This window comes from Manacus vitellinus, unplaced genomic scaffold (genome assembly GCF_001715985.3).
Source record: "Manacus vitellinus isolate BGI_N305 unplaced genomic scaffold, ASM171598v3 scaffold_42_pilon, whole genome shotgun sequence".
NCBI classification, from domain to species: Eukaryota; Metazoa; Chordata; class Aves; order Passeriformes; family Pipridae; genus Manacus; species Manacus vitellinus.
Window position 1 is genome coordinate 851,042 of NW_021940553.1, and position 18,967 is coordinate 870,008.

The 18,967-nt window shown below is 48.7% G+C and overlaps 1 protein-coding gene across 1 annotated transcript in view; it reads right to left on the minus strand.

The window, feature by feature from the left end:
• Nucleotides 1-18,967, minus strand: part of CTIF (cap binding complex dependent translation initiation factor) — a 118,795-nt gene that overhangs the window by 23,090 nt on the left and 76,738 nt on the right. Inside the window, 1 exon segment of the mRNA XM_018078816.3 lies at nt 18,478-18,777. Coding sequence (XP_017934305.1) covers nt 18,478-18,777 — 300 coding nt within the window.

Here is an 18,967-nt window from a genome sequence, read left to right on the forward strand (position 1 = left end):
AAAAGGAACTGGGGTCCCCTGTCTCCTTCAGTCACAAAAAAGCTTGTGCAGACTTTGATGGACCACCATGAAGGACGGGAGAGGGGGATGGAATGTGGGATGGATGCAGAAGTCACCGTGATCACTTTCACCCAGAATGTGATGCCACAGTAGGAATAATTTTGCTCCATCTGCAGACTCAGGTTGGGTCAAATTTTGAAAAAGGAGATGATTTGCATGCACTCTGTAAAAGAAGGGGGTGATACGGATTCCTCTGACAAAGTAGGAAAAGAACCTTCCTAGAGGTTTTCTAGGCCACACCTGCCTACAGGCCAGGGCTGGGCCTGGCAGGAACTTCCATGGCAGCTGGACTTGCAGCACCAGGACTATCTTGAAGCATCCTGACAGACCCATCTGCTTCAGATTTGGCATGAGGGGTGCACGAGGAAGGTGCTCCGTCCTTAAATTTGGGTTCCAGACAGCAGGTTTGACCAGTACCACAGAGTGTACAGACGGGCAAGCCAACCTGAATGCCACCCATGCAGAGGTGTCCCACCTCCCTTGGGGTGTCCATGTCTGAGGAGACCATCCAGGTTGTTTGATCCGTGGATTTACACGAGCAATTCACCTGGCTGCAGGTCAGCCATGCTCCCAGCAGGACCTGAGACCCTTGGAGAACGTGGAGACCAAAGGGTGTGCAACCAAAAGGGATGAGGCAGAGCAACCACAGGGGAAAGTTGAGGAGCTGGCCAGCAGGGAAGAGCGGCTCAGCAGGGAACAACCCCCACATCCTGCATGCCCAGGGCACTTCTGATGAAGCCATGCCCTGACCTGCAGACCTCCACACACCAGTGACAAGCCTTGAGGGGCCTGAAAAGCTCTGAAACCAGACTGCTGGGTCACTGCCCTGCCCAGTGAACTTTATTTGCTCTGGAAATGCCTCATGGAGTTATATAAAAATAACCTGTGGATTGGCTTGCCCCATGCCTAGGTGGTGATGTCAGGGCAGCAAGCAAATTATCTTTCATCAGTTTGGCTGTATTTTTAAACACAAATTGTATTACTAATTTGGGGGTGCTCTGGCCTGTAGATAATCTGGGTGTGTTTACGGGATGACCTTCATTCAGTGCCTATAGTTTAAAATAAAATGTATTTATACCAGGTAGCAGGGTTGACCACCCTTCTCTGCCTGGTTTGGGAGAAGAATTCATTGGGAAACCATGTGGCAAGTGGGAGGATGCCAAGGGGACCTCTAAAGAGGTCTCATACAGGACAAGTTTGGGGCATAAACCTGAAGGCTGAGCATGTTCATCATGTTGGGTCTCACCATATGTGATCAGTAGGTCAGGGTGGCCTGTATTCACACATCATAGAGATGGCCCATGGCTCAGCCCATCTTCTGACATCCCCTGTTGGACCCTTTGTAAGCTTGGCTGAAGTTCCTGCCAGCAATGGAAATTCAAAACACCTTTATCTTGGGCGTCTCCACTCCTGCACCCAAATGAAAGCCCACTCCTCATCCCGGTGTAGGTGCAGGGCATGCAACACTATCCTGAGACCTCTCCAAGCCTAGGACCAAGCTGGAAGAGCCAAGAGGAATGGCCATTCCATGGGAGAGGAGGCAGACCCATCCTCTAACATTTTTGGTGGGCAGCAGAGTCAAGTGGGATGAGAAGCAGCGTTTTGCCATCAGATCTAAGCCCTCACTCCAGCCCAGACAGCTGCAGCTGAAAATTCATCCCTTGGGAGTTTGCCACACTTTTTTTAAGGCGAGTTCCAAATAACTTTTCCCCAGATCTGGGCCCACCGACTCATGGCTGACTCTGTCAGCAGCAACTGAGGGCAAAAGTTTAGTGTGGGATAAAAATGAGGGTTAATTTAAGCATCGCCACCTTCTGATGGAAAAAAAAAAGACACATTTGGGCTTGTTGCTCTGTAAACACAGGGCTCTTCCTCTGGCAGCTCTGCTGTTTACTCAGTCATTGTCAAGGAGGCAGGAAATACTGAGTCAGAAATACTGCACAAAAAGAAATATATAATGCTTAGATATCCGTGCTAGGAGCTATATAAAAAGCTGAGAGAGGCTGTGCTAAATAGTTGATCTTCCTGGCAATGTGCTGCAAAAGGCTGGAGCCCTAAATGGCTCTTTGGAAGGGGCCTGAGATAAATCAAGTGGGTTGGAGGAGGGAGCTGGTGGGTAGAGGTTGAGACAGCCGCCGTCCTTTGCTGCTGTCCTGGAGAAGCACACCCTCCACCCGCTCCCTCCCCAGACCTTCCTAGACTCCATAAATGATATTTTGCACAGTTAACATCACTGCATTGCTCCTTGCTTACAATTTAAATTCTACTTGTATTTAGGTCCTGGCTAGGAGGAGGTTCTGCAGTGTAGCTTTGCTTTCTGAGGAGTATAACCCAGTGAGATGAGTAGTTTGTAGCACTGGCATTCAGAAGAAGCTCAGGAGGTGCTGGAAGAATTTGTGACAGTACAGGGAGTGATCAAACTGCTCTGCCCATGGATGGTCAGGGTCTCAACGAGCTCCTCTGTACCACTCACAGCTTCACTGGGGATATTTCACTCCATGGACACCACTACACAAACTCCTTTGCCGGAGATGGTGGGACATGGCAGGACCATCAGCTCTTCCATGGGCTCTGCTCTCCCTTCAGCCTCCCGCAGCAACACTCCAGGCCTCTCTGTCTGACCCAAGGACAGAACCACACTGAGATCCCACCACACCATTCCTGCCCACGCTGTCAGTACAGGGACAACAAGACAAAGCAGAGGAAGATGATGATAGGAAACCTGCTTTGAGCCAACAGTTTCCATGCAGGACCTGGAAAAGAGCAGCACAGGAGACTGAGGTTCATTTCCAGCCCTGTGTGGGCTCCCATCACCTCTGTACCCTGATTTCCCATCCAGCAAAGGGGAATGATTTACTCATCTCCCTCTGCAAAGCGCTCTGGGGCGTGTGACTGAGACATGCAAATCATGGCAATTATTATGACTCCAAGAAAGGAGCTATTGACATTTAAAGCAGATAAAGCTTTTAAATTACAGATGACACCCTGTGCCCAGCCTTGCAAAGGTCCTGGCTTCACCCAGCCATGAGGCATTTCACTCCCACAGACTTTCATCACGTTGTTTCCTCCAGGCTGGATCTGCACCCCATGAACGTGCACCAGCTTCTTCTTGGGGTGTTTTCACCCTTTTGGGAAGGGGAGGAAATCCCATCGGTGGCCCTTGGTGTGGACCTGATTTCATGACGGCCACAGGTCTGTGAATTATTTTAATCAGAGAGTTCTCCAAAATGCCTTGCACAGTGAAGGTCCAGGTTACCAGGGCTGTGACCATCACCCCATGGACACCTATCAGTCGATCACCAGACGACTTGTAACTTCCATTAGATGTCACTGACCAATTCATAGAATCACAGAATCATAGAATGTTTGGGTTGGAAGGGACCTTAAAGCTCATCTTGTCCCAGTCTCCTGCCATGGGCAGGGACACCTTCCACTAGACCAGGTTGCTCCAAGACCCATCCAACCTGGCCTTCAACACTTCCAGTGATGTGGAATTCTTCCAATTCTACAAGAACAGCTCACCAAAGATCCTTCAGCCACCAGGCTGAACAGTGCTTATTTCTCTCAGAAGAATCTGGGCAGGAAGGGGAAAGTAAGGTCAGAAAACTCCCGGTTCTTCTAAAGGATAGGCAAACTCCCAGGATTAGGAACACAATGATTTTTAAATTCCCAGGTCTGGGTAACTGAGGCAGCTGATGATCAGAGCCAACAGGAGCTGTGGGCACTTCCTGTGTCTACAAACACCGCGAGGTGACCAAGCGAGTGGTCACTTGAACCTCCTGCCCCCTGGTCTCACCGTGACCTCTCTATATCTGGCTCCCAATCTGGGATCAGCAGCAATTACCCACCCAACGTGGGCGTCTCATGGCTTGAGCTAGTGATGTCTGTGAGGTCCTTGGGGGCTTCGGAGGTGCAAGCAGTTAATTATTGATTTATCTCAGGTTTAAATCACCCTGGTGGGGACGTAATGACGGATGTGCAAATAAAAATGTTGCTGTTAACCTCGCAGTTGCTAGAGATCCTGGAGGACTGTCTGGGTGAAGGCTCTGAGCGGACCAGGAGGGTGAATTCAGCAGCATGGTCTGTGCACTACCAACAGCAAACACCACTTTGCCCTGGGTGTTTGCCAGCACCTCCTCCAGTGCTACCCAGGTGACGGAGTTGTCTTCCTTGTCACTTAATTTTTATTGCCACCCTTCCTATCTCACACCTTTCCGGATTCCCAAACACGTGCCAGGGTGTCAGCTCAGCTGGATAACAGCAGTTTATCATCACTTTAAAGGCTTGTTATCCCATGAACCCAGACACAGCAAAACATCATTACCAGCCTCAGCTGGATCTTACAGTGAGCAGAGGGACACAGACAGATCTGCAATCTGCAGGACACACAGATAGGGAACTAATGATGTGTTTGGGAACCAGAAGCCAATCTCTCAGTCCTGTGAAGAGGGACTGGAGAGGAGACAAGGGACCACAAAGAAATGCAAATTAATTTCCTTGTTGGGTTGTCATCAGAGCAGCTGGGGCAACCGTTTGACCCAGCCCTGCAGACACCCCATGGCTGTAATGCCCAGAGGAGGCAGCTGTCACTCAGCAGCCTTGCTCCTCTGCAGCATTTCAGAAGATCCTTGTTATATTCATTTAACTCATGTAAGTCTTGCTACTGTGGGAACCTCAAGGCAGTGATGTGCCCTTTGCCTTTACAAGTGTGTGTGGGAAACCCTGGGCTACTTTCAGATGTTGGGAGACAACAAGAGTCCTCCCCCCTGTGATGGGGACAAAGCATCCATGTCCCTTAGAGCATCCCAAACCTAGGCCAGCAATCCCCTCCACCACTACCATGGAGGTGGTAGGAAGAGAGGGGATCAAACACAGTGGATCCCTGCTCATCCCAGCAATCTGCAGCAGCACTGACACCCCAGCTCCATGGAAAAACATATTAATGTAAATCTCTCACCCCACGGGCAGGAGCTCAGTGTAAAACCATAATGGTATGAAGAAATCCCAGAAAAAAATATTTGGAGGCTACTTTATATGGGTGGGGATGATTTGGTGGGCAGTTAGCAAACTCTTCCCCACATTAGGGCAGGGTCTGAGTCTCAACACCATCCCCACATCTGTTCAGAGGTCACTTTTGTGCCTGAAAAAATGCCTATCCCACTCCCAACACCAACTTGGGGTGATGACTGGGAACACCAATTGTGGCTGACAGATAGATCCTGCTTGCAAATGCCACATCTTGAGATGTGTGCCCAGCCTTGCAGCCTGGGAGGATGCAGGAGGGACCAGCTGGATTTTGCCAGCAGGATGCATTCTTATTCTAAGCTCTGCACAAGCAATGTGTCCTCTTTATAAGGTGGAGGTGACAAGAGATCTATGGGGACAGGCCAAGACAGGAAAGAGGGATATAAGAGGAGGAAAAGTGGCTCGGAAGCAGGTGCTGCTTGGTCCAGGCACCAGGGCTGGAGGAATTCCTCCTGCACTCGAACTGAAGCTGTGTCCATTGAAAGGCCAGCCTGTCTGTGGATGAATGAAACCAGCTGGGGAAAAGCAGGCAGCTAATCCTGTTTGCCACCGGGAGCTTTTCCGCACAGGCGCTCCTGGCTTACACTGGCTCAGTCCGAGGAGGGATTTTCCTGGGTGCCTGGCAGCTGGCAGCAGAATGTTCTCCTGTGGGATGCTGACACCTTCCCAGGAAGTACATGCTTGGTGGTGTTCACCATGAGATGGCACTGGGACCATCAATCTGCTGAGCTGGCTGTGGAGTGTAAGGCACTGAGGCTTGGCCTCTGCTTCTCCTCAAGCCAGGACCAATGGATGAATGAAGTCCCCCAGGCTTTCCCCATCCCCAAATCCTGCCCCTGAAGTGGAAGCTCTCAAACTCTGCGATGCAGGGAAGCTGACAACTTTTGGATGGATGTCAGTGCACAGAGGTGGCTATAAACAGGTCCAAGAGGTATGAGGCATTATAGAATCAGGGTTGGAAAGGACTTTTAAAGACCATCTCATTCCAACTCCATGCCATGGGCAGGGACACCTTCCACTAGACATGGTTGCTCCAAGCCAAGTCTAACCTGGCCTTGGACACTTCCAGGGATCCAGGGGCAGCCACAGTTTCTCTGGGCAACCTGTTCCAGGACCTCACCACCCTCACAGACAGCAATTCCTTCCCAATATCCCATCTGACCCTGCACCCTGACAGTGGGAAGCCATTCCCTGTGTCCTGTCCCTCCATCCCTTGTCCCCAGTCCCTCTCCAGCTCTCCTGGAGCCCCTTTAGGCACTGGAAGGGGCTCTCAGGTCTCCCTGGAGCCTTCTCTTCTCCAGGTTGAACACCCCCAGCTCTCCCAGCCTGGCTCCAGAGCAGAGGGGCTCCAGCCCTTGGAGCATCCTCCTCTGGACCCACTCTAACAGGTCTTTCCTGAACTAAGGACTCCAGCGCCCCATTATGGCCAGAATTCTTGGCTCCCTCCTTTACAAAAAAGCAAAAAACCCAGAAAGATGGATGCACAAAAACTCAGTGGGTGGGAGAGCACGGGGGTCCGGCAGGCAGCTGTCCAGATTCGTTGTGGGATGGGCTTTCCTTTCATCTACCCAGAGAATGAACCACATGGATGATCAAGGAACTGGAGGAGTTAACAGACTCCCAGCCAGAGATATTTGTGGCACCCAGAGTTCGTGTAAAGTTTCATACCGGGACCCTTTACTAAATTCTTTCGGTCATGGGAGAAAACACTGCAACTGTTTAGTCTGCAGGGAGGTGGTGGCTCTGGTCCAGCACTCAACGTCGCTGAGCAAACACGCTGGAAAGCAAAAAGGCTGAAAACCCTCTTATCTCCTCTGTCTGCTTTTCACTGTGTCCCTCCGACCACCACGGCCAGGCATTCGATGGCCATTGGGTACCGGTGCTGGATCCCCTTGCTGGAAAACACAGGTCTGGGATGGGGGACAAGAGACCCCTAAAAATCAAGACCTGAAGGTGAAGTACCAGTCTGCTAAAAAATGTTATTTACGCAAAGGAGTTCAGAAAAATCTTCCTCAGGGGCTAATATTTACAAATTCTATGCAGCCAGGGAGCTTTTGCTATAAGAAATGTTGTTGTTTTCTTTCTTTCTTTTCTTTTCTTTTTTTTTTTTTGAGGGAGGTAAAAGATGCATTAATCTTTTCTGCTCATCCCTTGAAGCATGTAGGTATGGAGCACCTTACGATGCCCCCGAAGTTGCCTGTCCATGCTGGGAAAGCTGAGATTACAGAAAAGACTTGTAGAAAACAACATCAACCAGCAAAAGCCTTCGATCCCACCGTACTTTGCATCTCTTTGATCCCTCCATGCCTTGTATCTCCAAAGGGATGCTCATGATTACCATGACTCATTTTGCAGCGTATCAGAAGACTTTGAGCATCACTGTATGGTATGGGTTGGAATATTAAAGAGATGCAAAGAAACACACCTTACTCTTATTAACTGGGCAGAAATGGAAAGGTTTTGTTTTTCCAGCCTGACACTATTTCCTTAGCTGATGGGCACTTCACTCCCATCGTCTTCACTTTCAGTTCCTGCTGCTCCTGGACTGGAAGTGTTATCATAGAATCACAGAATACTTTGGGTTGGAAGGGACCTTAAAGATCATCCTGTTCCAACCCCCCTGGATAGGAAGGACATCTTCCACTAGATCAGGTTGTTCAAAGACCTGTCCAACCTTATCTCTGGGTTTGGAGTCCCAGCGCTGCCTCCTAGGCCTTCTTTAATAAAAAATTAATACGTTGAGCAATAGCTATTGAAAAAGAAAAAGAGGAAAGAAAAGTGAAGGAATTTATCACTGGGAGGGGAAAAGGAAGCACTGGTTTTGGATGCTCAGTGAGGGCAGAGAACATGGGGGGATCCCACGGGTGGCAGCACAGCTGATGAGACCAGAGGATGTGTCAAGATGGGGCAGCACCATCCAGCCTCACATTCTTTGCTCCTATCCCCAAGACTTAGGTGCTGTGTTTTGCATCAGTGTCAGGCCTGGCAAGGTGGAGGACAGGGACTTGAAATAATTCTGATGTCTCATTCCTCACACCCCAAGTATCTTCTGTCTCCTCTGCTCCCGGGACTTACCCTGCTGAAGCCCCTTTCCACCATCATTTTGCAATTTGCTTGTTCAAACGTCAGCAGCAGGAAAAGATGAGGCTGTGCAAAATGATCCCCCTCAGGGGAGGTAAAAGGGATGTGGACTTCATGGAAGCATTGATCCTCCAAACTCAGATTTTGACAGAGAGCAACATGCAAAAATATCCACCAGTGAAAAAAAACCCTGAGCCTAAGCCTGGCTGGGGGATGATGAGGGTGCTCAGGCTGCAGGTCACACAGGACCATCCCTTTGGCTGCCACCACAGCATTAAAGTCCATCTGGTTGGAAACTGAATCTTGTACAAATTCCTGTGATTCAGCTAGAAAACCTTAAACCAAGAGATTTCCTCCTGGTGAGCACAACAGCATCCCCTGTATGTCATGGGCCTGTGTCCAAGTGATGCCAGGGAACGGGCAAAGCACAAGCTATCTCATTTTCCCCCTTTCCCAGGAAAGAAAAAGAGCATTGCCCTCTCCAATATCCTCCTACCCAAACTCCATCTCTGGGTTGATGCTGACATGTGTGTCTGCTCTGGCCTTGGCTCAGGAGGTGATGTCCCTGGTATGTGCTTCTCCAGTGTCCTTCTGTGTCAGAAGGGTGATGCTTCATTTACTGTCAAAGTGACTGGGGGATGTGGGGGTTTTCAGGAGGGGTCGGAATCAGGGTGATGCATCACAGGGTCCCTAGTGAGCCTCCAAAAATCCTCTCCCCAGGTGAGGTGAAGAAGGGAACCACCTGAGACTAGGGCTGGGAATCCCAAGGGGGCTGTGGGTATGGGCAGCAGGGGTCTTCCAACCCTGCAGCATCCTGAAATCCCCACCTTGGGGTGCCTGCAGCAGCCTGAGCCGGATTTATGTCAGTGCAGGCAGGAGCAGATGGTCTGTCAGGAGGGTGCCTTAGGCCAGCTGAGTCCCTGGGCTGGCAGGAACATACTCCCACATCCCGGGCTTGGATTTGAGCCTTTCAGGAGCAAATGGAGAGTAGGAGCTGATGCCAGTCCAGCCTGAGCTGGAGGGATCTCAACACTGAAGTGTCCCCCTCCCTTTCCTCACCTCTCAGTCAATACATAAATGAATTTTGAGGTTCATTTTTTTTTTATCCCTGCCTCTCCTGGCAGGACCCCCAGCATCCTCACCTACCATCAATGGCTGGGGGCAGCTAGGAGCCCACCCCAGTGGCAGACTGCTGCCTGGCTTTGTCCCAGCGCTGCAGGCAGGATGCAGGCAGGCTGAGCAGTCTACAGTCTCCACCTAGAGCCCAGCAGAGCCTCTGCTCTGCACTGCAGCCCCACACACAGGGTGTGCACAGGCCCCACCACCTTAAGCCCCCCGATCTGAACTTGGCTGTGCTTTTAGCAGGCAGCAGCAGCTCAGCCAGGGATGCTCCTGACATTCCTCACCATTAGCCTAGAGGACCAAAAGAAGCCTCTGCTGAGTCCCACCACCACTGGAAGATGCTCATATAGGGCATCCACTGCCCAGCAGAGATGACAGACACCAGGTACCATCCCTGAGGACACCAGGTAACATCCCTGCTGGAGCAGGGGCTGGTCCCCACAATGGCCTTGAAATCTTGGCCCCTCCAAGGTGTAAAGGATCCATGAGAAACCACACATTGTTTATTTACAGAGTACAGCTAATGGCTATTTCCCACAACACACCTGAGCACTGCAATAAAAAACCTTACCAGGACAACGAATTAAAGTCAGATATGCCAGTCTTTAAACTCTAAAGGTTTTTTTTTAGAATCTTAGACCTGCTTCCCATCAATCTCTCAACTGCATGATGCACTGCTACCCTGAACTAAACACCTTTTCCGTGCAGAGCCATGACTGTAGCTGCATCAGATGGACTCCTGACCCCAGTGACCTGCAGGGCTGTGGGGACAAGCCCCTTGGCATCCCCTGTGACACTTGCTGCTACATCTCTGGCCCTGTGGCCACCTCCAGCTGCAACTCTCCTTCTCAAAAGGGCTGTGATCCCCAAAACTCATCCCTGGGCTCGGGCTGACACACAGCGCAATCCCACTGATAGTTTAATTTGGGGTCTGGCTCAACTACTCCCAGCTCAGAGACCTCCTAGTGCTTGTGGGGCACAGCTCCTGTCTGCATTCCCTCCGTCCTACCAGTGGGAAATTGCCTCCCCCCCCTCATTAAACCCCTAGATCTCGGGCTACACCCCTTTCTGTGCTCTGCTAACCCCCCTCATCTCACCAGCAGCCTCCGAGGAGGTGCTGCCCGGCACCACCACTTTCCTGCGTCATGGAAAGGCTACAAATGGCTCCTGCAGCCGCCGTTCCGCCCGGGAAAAGCGGCGAGTTTAAAGCAGGCAGCTCGATATTTAATCCAGGGCTCTCCAGTAACTCCCGGACCCGCACGGGACCCGTCTGCCAGCGGCTCCCGTAACCTCCGCGGCAAAGCCCGGCGTTGTTACTACGGCATAAGACACAGCAGAGGCTTCGGCCGGAAGCCAGGGGTGACGGCAGGGACACGCTCTAGTGATGCCAGCTCTGCCCTTCACCTGCCGGCGCAGCAGGCCCAGGCCCGCTCCCCTGGCTCCCTCTCCTGCCTGATGCCGACACTTGCACGGGTTCGGCCCCGGATGACGGCGCAAAAGAAGACCAAAAAGGAAAAAAAAAAAAAAAAAAAAGGAAAAAGAGAAGAATTAAAAAAAAAAATAAAAAAATTAACCTTATAAGTTATAGGTGTTAATATATGTAATAAGTAAATATATACTAACACATAAGGGAAATAAGGAATGATCGAACAGAAAAATAATAAATAATATTTAAAATGAAGTACCAAGAATAGTTTTTAGGGAGGAAGGTGATCAGTGAAGGGGAGAGATTGCTGATATCAAAATGTAACTGTCTAAGCTTGATGCAAGCAAGGTGTATTTTCATAAAGCTGGTAGAATTTCATGCATGTAGGTCATGCCACGAGGTGAGAGGTCCAGGTTGACTTCAAAAGAACTCAGAAGTACTCTGGCATTTTTATGAGTTTACTCTTAAATTATTTGGAAGTTTAATAAGGGGTTCTCTATTAAGGTATGTCAGGGCAGGTTTAGATTGGATATGAAGAAAAGGTTCTTCCCCCAGAGGGTGGTTGGGCACCAAACAGGCTCCCCAGGGCAGTGGTCATGGACCAAAGCCTCCAGAGCTCAAGGAATGTTTGGACAATGCTCTGAGGTACAGGGTGGATTGCTGGGGTGTCCTGTGCAGGGCCAGGAGTTGGACTGGATGATCCCCTGTTGGTCTTTTCCACCTCAGGTTTCTATTCTATGATTCTATAAGTAAAATAATAAATACCCCGTTACGGAATTACAGAACACTTTCAGAGACACAAGTGTGGGCAAACAACGGGGGATGTTCTTTCCTTCCCACTCTTTTTCTCTGTGCTTGAGAGCAGGAGGATGCAGGATCCTCAGAGCCACCCACAGGGGCTTCCCATCAACCCCTGTCCCCCTCCAAGCACTACATATATATGTGTGTGCATGAATGTAGAATTGCCTTTGAATTCCCTGAGCATACAGAAAATAAATCTCTGCAAAGCTGCCCTTAGCAGGCAGAGTCCCACAGTGGCTTACAAAAGCAGGACAGCGCTGTCTGTATCAGACATGTGAGGCAAAAAGGTTTCCAACTTCTACAAGCTTCTGCAAACCCCCAAATGAAAGTGTTTACACAAGGGCAGCATCAATTGCTATTTCTCTGCTTGTGCTGGGCTCCTGGGGGGCTGGCAGAGCCCCCCCTCCCCAACCCTGAGGTTCACTACCAAGATGTTCCTCACTGCCCTTGAAGAGTTGTGGGGAGCAGATTGAGCTGGGGAGGCTTTCCCCATCAAATTGTCACTTTGCAATGGGAAGAGCTCATCAAACTCTTCTGGAAGAGTAACCAAAGGCTGCAACACTGGGCTTACACACTGTTTGAAGAGATGGATGTGGTGCTGCTCCATGGAGCTGGGCGAGTGGACCCTGTGGCACACGAGAAACACACCTTTATATCTTCAGGGTTTGCTCCTAAAGGGTCCCCTAAAGGGACCTTGGGACCTTTTTTCCTCCCTGTCTTTCAGTGAACCAACCTCTCTGGTGTCTGCTGGGCAATGTCTTTCCAGAGACAAGGAGTAGTACTGCTCTGTTTTGTGTGCATAAACTGGACCATCTGTAATTAAATTGCATTAAAAACACCCAGGGAAAGAGGGCTGATGGGTTTTTGCAGTCAGTGCTGGACATGGTGTACAGGTCAGATGGTCGCCAGCTGCGCTTGGATCCTCCTGCCTCCAGCTCTGCCAAACCACAAACCGTTCCTCACCAAAACCTTAATTATGTTGAAGGGGGAAAAAAATCTGCCTTTCAGCATCAACCATTAGCGTATTACTTAAAATAACATAGAATATCGTAGAATCATTAAGGTTGGAAAAGATTTCTAAGGTCATTGAGTCCAACCAACTTCCATGTCCCAATTCCCACAGTGTCTATTGTTACAACTTAGAACCCCTTTGATGCAGAAAGGGTTGCTATCACTTGAGGTTGTTTGCTCAAAGAAGAGGAAGCCTACAGGACAGGAAGTATTTCAGCTCATTCCTCCCAAATCCTCATGCTTAGCATGGTAAACACCTCACTTTGCACACTCATTTACTAAAGGGAATCCATAAATTCTCCAGTACCTCGTGCCACAATGTCTACATCCCAAGAAATGATTCATCCTAAATGCTCCTCTTCCGTCCTCCACCTGGGATGACAACAATGGACTTTTGACCACCTTCCTGGTGGAGCCTCTCCAGAAATGCTCACATTGACCATCTCAAATCCAGGTGAGTTCACTGAAACCCAAGAGCAACCTCTGCCAAACCCCACAGGATTTGTCTTAAGTTCATCTCATGGGTCTAGAGGGGAAGCCACACAAGGAGCAGCTGAGGTCACTTGTCCTGTTCAGCATGGAGAAGAGGAGACTGAGGTCAGATCTTATCAGGGTCTGCAGCTTCCTCATGAGGGGTGGAGGGTGAGACACTGATCTCTTCTCTCTGGTGACCAGCAACAAGACCTGACAGGACAGCATGGAGCTGTGTTAGGGAATGTACAGTCTGGATACTAGGGAAAGGTTCTTCCTCCAGAAGGTGGTCAGGCGCTGAACAGGCTCCCCAGGGCAGTGGTCACGGCCCCAAGGCTGACAGAGCTGAAGGAGAATTTGGACAACACTCTCAGGGACAGGGTGGGATTGCTGGGGTGTCTGTACAGGGCCAGGAGCTGGACTTGATAATGCTTGAGGGTCCCTTCCAACTCGGGATATTCTACGTTTCTATGAAGTTTCTACAACCAGAACCAAGCACAGCAGTGACCAAGGAAGGGCCATTTCTGGGTCACCAAGAGGTTAAAGTAAGACAATGAAGAAACCCTGTGTGGGTGTGCAGCAGGGTATGCCACAGGGAATGTAGCAGGATGTGCAGTAATGTGTGCGACAGGGGTGCAGTAGGGTAGGCAGAAAGGCAAGCCATAGGGTTTGCACTTGGATGTGCAACAGGGGAGGCATTAGGATGTGCATTAGGATGTGTATTAGGGTATATAATAGGGTATGCATTAGGATATACCATATGCTAGGCATTAGGGTATATAATAGAGTATGCAATAGGAAAGAATTAGGATATACCATAGGGAAAGCATTAGGGTGTGCCATAGGGTATCCAACAGGATATGCAGTAGGGCAGGCAATAAGGTGAGCCATAGGGTATGCATTTGGGTGTGCAATAGGGTAGGCATTAGGGTGTGCAATAGGACGTGTATTAGGGTATGTAATAGGGTATGCATTAGGATATGTATTAGGGTATACCACAGGGTAGTTCATAGGGAATGCATTAGGATATATCATAGGGAGTGCATTAGGATATGCCATAGGGTATCCAACAGGATATGCACTAGGGTGCACCACTGAGTATGCATTAGGGTATGAATTTTGGTATACATTAGGGTGTGCCCTAGGGTATGCCACAGGGTACCTACCCAACAGGACATGCAGCAGGATGTGCCACAGGGTATGCCCCTCTCCACTGGCACCAAGGCATTTCCACCAGGCACTGGCTCTCTGCAGTGGGCTCTGCTGCTGCTCTGTGTTGGGATGTTCATTTCATGATGGGTGGTTGTCCTTTTTTTTTTTTTTTTTATTATTATTAAAAGAAGGTATCAGCCTTCTGTTTGATGTGCTGTTGGCCGTGGTTGCTAAGGGGAGCAGTGTACAATTACAGCCCCAGTGATGTCCACTCTAATAATACACTTGGCTCTGCATAGCTCAGATGCAGACACAGCTCTGCTATAAAGAGCACGGTTGTTCCAGCAGAGGAGTACTCCAACTTATGTTACATGTGAAGGGTTTGTGGCACATTGCTTAACACCCTCCAACTGAAAAAAAAAAAAAAAAGAGCCTGGACATGCCAGTGAGTGAAACTGACAACCAAAAACCTCTCACAGGAGACTTACTTTTAATGTATTAATTAAGAAGGTATTTCTAGAGGCGTGAAGAAACTGTATATGTGTCCACTAAGATGTTCTTGCATGTCCCCAGCCATTCAAGCTCCCCAGGCCCAAGTCACTCAGGCCTATCCCAGGGGCTCACACAGCTCAAAATCGCTCCTGCTACCAAAACCCTAAGCCAAACTCAACAAGGAGAAAATCAAACCCAAATCACAGAATCACTGAATTGTTTAGGCTGGAAAAGCCCTCCAAGATCATCAAATCCAACCATTCCTCCAGCACTGCCAAGTCTGCCACTGACCCACGTCCCCAGATGCCACATTCACATGCCTTTTAAATCCTTCTAGGAATGGTGCCTCCACCACTTGCCTAGGCAGTCTGTGTCAAGGCTGGACAACCCAGATGCCAAATGACCCCTGCAGTGCCCAGTTCCCTCATGGCAGCATCTCCCCAAGCTTACCAGCTCTCTACTCCACAACTCCCCTTTCCACATCACTTTTCCTGAAAGGTTCACAGCACCCAAACTCAAGACTCAGTCAAAATTTTGGACTAAAACACAAACTGAGGGATAAATTCAAACCACAGTTTTCCTGACAGACCCCCTTAGAGCACGAAATGTACCAACACTGGCTGGGAGGAAGCTTTTAGAGGAGCTGCTGGCAGGAAGGGGGATGATGTGACAACATTCCAGTGCTGCAGCACTGGCATCTCTTTTGGGATCAAAACAAGTCCCCTGAGATAAGTTGTGAACATGTGCAACCCTTGAGCATGACTGCCTTGTCAACAGGTGAAAATATAAGAGGATCCAGGTTAAAAGGAGAGTTTCCTGCCTGTTCTGCAGCAGAAGGCCTTGTTGCTTGTGTTAAGGTCCAGTGGGGCACAGGGACGCTGTCTATAGGCACAGGGACGCTGTCTATAGGTAGAGGGATGCTGTCTATAGGTAGAGGGACACTGTCTATAGGTAGAGGGACACTGTCTATAGGTACCAGGATGCTGTCTATAGGTACCAGGATGCTGTAGGGCACCTCAGCAGGTTAATGCATTAATTTCTGAGATCCTCTGGTGGGGCAGAGCTGTTGCCTTCACAGTCCTGAGAGAAAGGGACAAACAAGCCCCTACAAAACAGGAGCATCTGCCGGGAGCAGATGGGGGGGCGAGAGCTCCAGCCCCAGGCGCCAGCAGCACGGGGAGGGGATCACGTTGATCCCGATTTATCACACCCCGGCAGAGTAATTCCCCAGCTCACCAGTGCCCAGCGAGCCGAGCTCCTTACGTCCGGGGATCAGATTAGTCTGAAAGGTGCTACAGAGACACAAATCCTGCTCTGGACCAGGCGTTTTATTAAAGGGGTGTTGTTTTTTTTTTGGGTTGGGTTTTTATTTTGGTGGTTTTTTGTTTGGTTTTTTTTTTTTTTTGATTAATGGTAAATTATCTAGAAATGGCTGATGGAAAATATCTGATGTGCTGGAGGGGTCAGGACTGAAGCTAGGTAATGTTAAATCATCATTCATATATCTATCTATCTACCTATCATAATATATCTATATATATATTAAAAAAATCAATATTTATTTTTATATATAAATCTATGGGTATATAATAATTTATATCAATGTATTATTATATCAATAGGATATCCACATTACTCCATAATACGGTATAATATCCAATATGCCTTACTGATATTGATAATACATAATAGATCAATTCCAATATACCATATTGATATTGATAATCAACCCCCTTACTTTATACCAAGGCAGTTGGAATGACTTTTGTGCCTCATACCTGAGTCTGTCTCCAGCCAGAGCTATCAAGCTTGAATACATAAAACAATTCCTGGTTTAGGGCTTAACCAAAGTATTTAATGAATCTGTGTCAGTGCATCCAATTGTTTTGGTTGGAAAGAGAAACTGTGCTTAGAGAAAGTCAAAATCCTTTACTATCAGAAAGGAAATGTTAAATTATTTAATTTCACATAGCACTTTGCTTTTGACCTGTGGTGATCTGTCACCTTTTGTCCCATGAAGACATTTATAAAAGATGTGCAGTTTGGGGCTGAACAAATCCCTTCTGCATCTCTCTCCTTGCTTCAGCACATGAACTTGATCACCCGCACACCCTGCTCACTCTTTGCACTTCATTTCTCCCCATCTCTCCCCAGTAGACACCATGCTCCAAATCACACTGTGACTGGCTACATGTTCCCGAGAAGCACTTTGAGACTCTCTGGAGATAAGAGATATATTATTTATCCTCCTACATTCATCCTGTGAAGAGCCGAATGTGAATGCACTCGTTCTTGCCCATGATGCTGCAGTACAAATCAGTTTACTGGGTCTGTTGGCATGGGTGGAGATGCTGGGACGAGAGAATAAAGCAAATTGGAAGAGTCCTCCCTAACTCAGGACTCTCATCAGCCTCAATATTTTGCCAACACCCTGCTGCCCCTGGCCGTCGTTCCCAGACTTTATTTTGGATTTCCTAGGTCGCTCAGCCAAACAGGAAGAGACACAAGAACCACCTGATATGGGAAGAGTGGGATGTACAGAGGGTTTAGAGCTCCCTCCAGCCTCTTTGCTGCTAAATCTGGGACTGATTCTGACTGCAATTTGACTCATTCTGATTTATAATAGCTTTGGAAACAAAGTGATCTGGAGAAAATCACCACCTGGTACAGGCAATGGGCAGGTTTGTGTGCTGCCCAAGGGCTTTGCAGGGCAGAGAAGAGAAGGAGTGGGCACAGGGGTAGAGCAACGACAGAAGCAAAACTTGAGCAGAAACTTTGCAGAATTATCTTAGGTTACATTAAATATTGATTTTCATAATTTTAATTTGTTCTTTATTTCTCTGCTTGCTGTGATGCCCAAAGGCCAACTCAGTGTACAGAAAGCCAGGCACAGCATCCAAGACAGGATCTCCAAAAACAGCAGCAAGAACAATATCAGTCAAAAAACTGGAGCTCTGTATGTCCCCCAGATGAGACGTGTGTGTATGGGGGAACGGCCAATGGAAATGAACATTAAATTAAGGATGGAAATTCATGGTTTCAACTCTGTCTCCAGAGGCAGAAAGTTGGAGGTTCCCAGAAAACAACCCCCACTTTGATGGTGGTACTACAGTAAAAAATGCTCTTCTCAGCAGACCATGGGCAGTTGAGGACAGCCTTTTTCCCCCATCATCCACCACTATCAGAAAATCATCTAGGATGGAAAAGACCTCCAAGAACATCAAGTCCAACCATTAACCTCATGGACCAGCTATCAGAGCCACTGCTTTTTTTCTGCCCCCCTGCAACTTTGCTGTCACTGACGGTTTAGGAGCAGAACAACCAACCAGCTCTGCAGACATCAGCAAACAAGCCACACAGAACAATGGGCGAAGACACAAATTACTCCAGTTTTGTTTGCAACCAGAAACCAAGAGCGAGCCCTTCAGCCAGGTGATGCAACCAACGGCCCACTCAGGGACCCTGACTTAACTTGGAGTTGCTGGTGCTGAGATGGACCCTCCACTCTAACAGCCTACACTGTAAGACCCTCCCAGTTCACTTCTCTTCATGCCATGGGGATGCTGCCTCAAACAACTGACTCATTTCACAGATGGGCCCTGGTGTGAGATTCTGTAATTCCATGTAGAGTTCATGAAATAGGAACAAAGAGCAACTTGACAATGCCCTCAGTGCCACATTTTCTATGGTAACCACAGACAAAATGGCAGGTACGCTTCCATTCTCTCATCAGTTGGGTTCAAAGGGAATTTGGAAACAGCTCAGCTCCAAACAGATGGTTAAGACCAGGTGAGGTGATGCTGCAGGCATCTAGCAAACTTATTTTTTCTCATTACCTGCAACATATTGAGGAGCAGACTCCGGAACTTGGTTCCTTCCACCATGAAAAGGGCCATTTTGTCACACAGCTTGGCTGCTGTGGAAGCAAAGCTGCGGTCCGTCACCGCTTTCTGGTAGATGGTCTTGACTATCTCGCCCAGCATCTCCTCAGAGTTGGTGGAGTTCTGGGCCTCCTCCATGAATGTGGTGAGCTTGGAGTCAACATCACTGCTGTTGTTCCTCATGCTGTTGAGAATTTCAATTAGTTTGTCCATTTTATTCTTTTCAGGGTCGGTGGTTTCCACCGTAACTTCGTCCTGGTCCGTGAAAAGGGAAAGACAAGGCGTCTGTTACACAAGGAAAAAACAGACATATCAGCCCTTGTCCTTGCACAAGCAGCAAAGGGGGAAGGGGATAGGGGAGACATATAAACAGACAGAGAAAAGAGAAAAGACAAAGCATCTTTTAGCAGCATGATGGTATAATCTCAGCATTGAAAGCTACAAG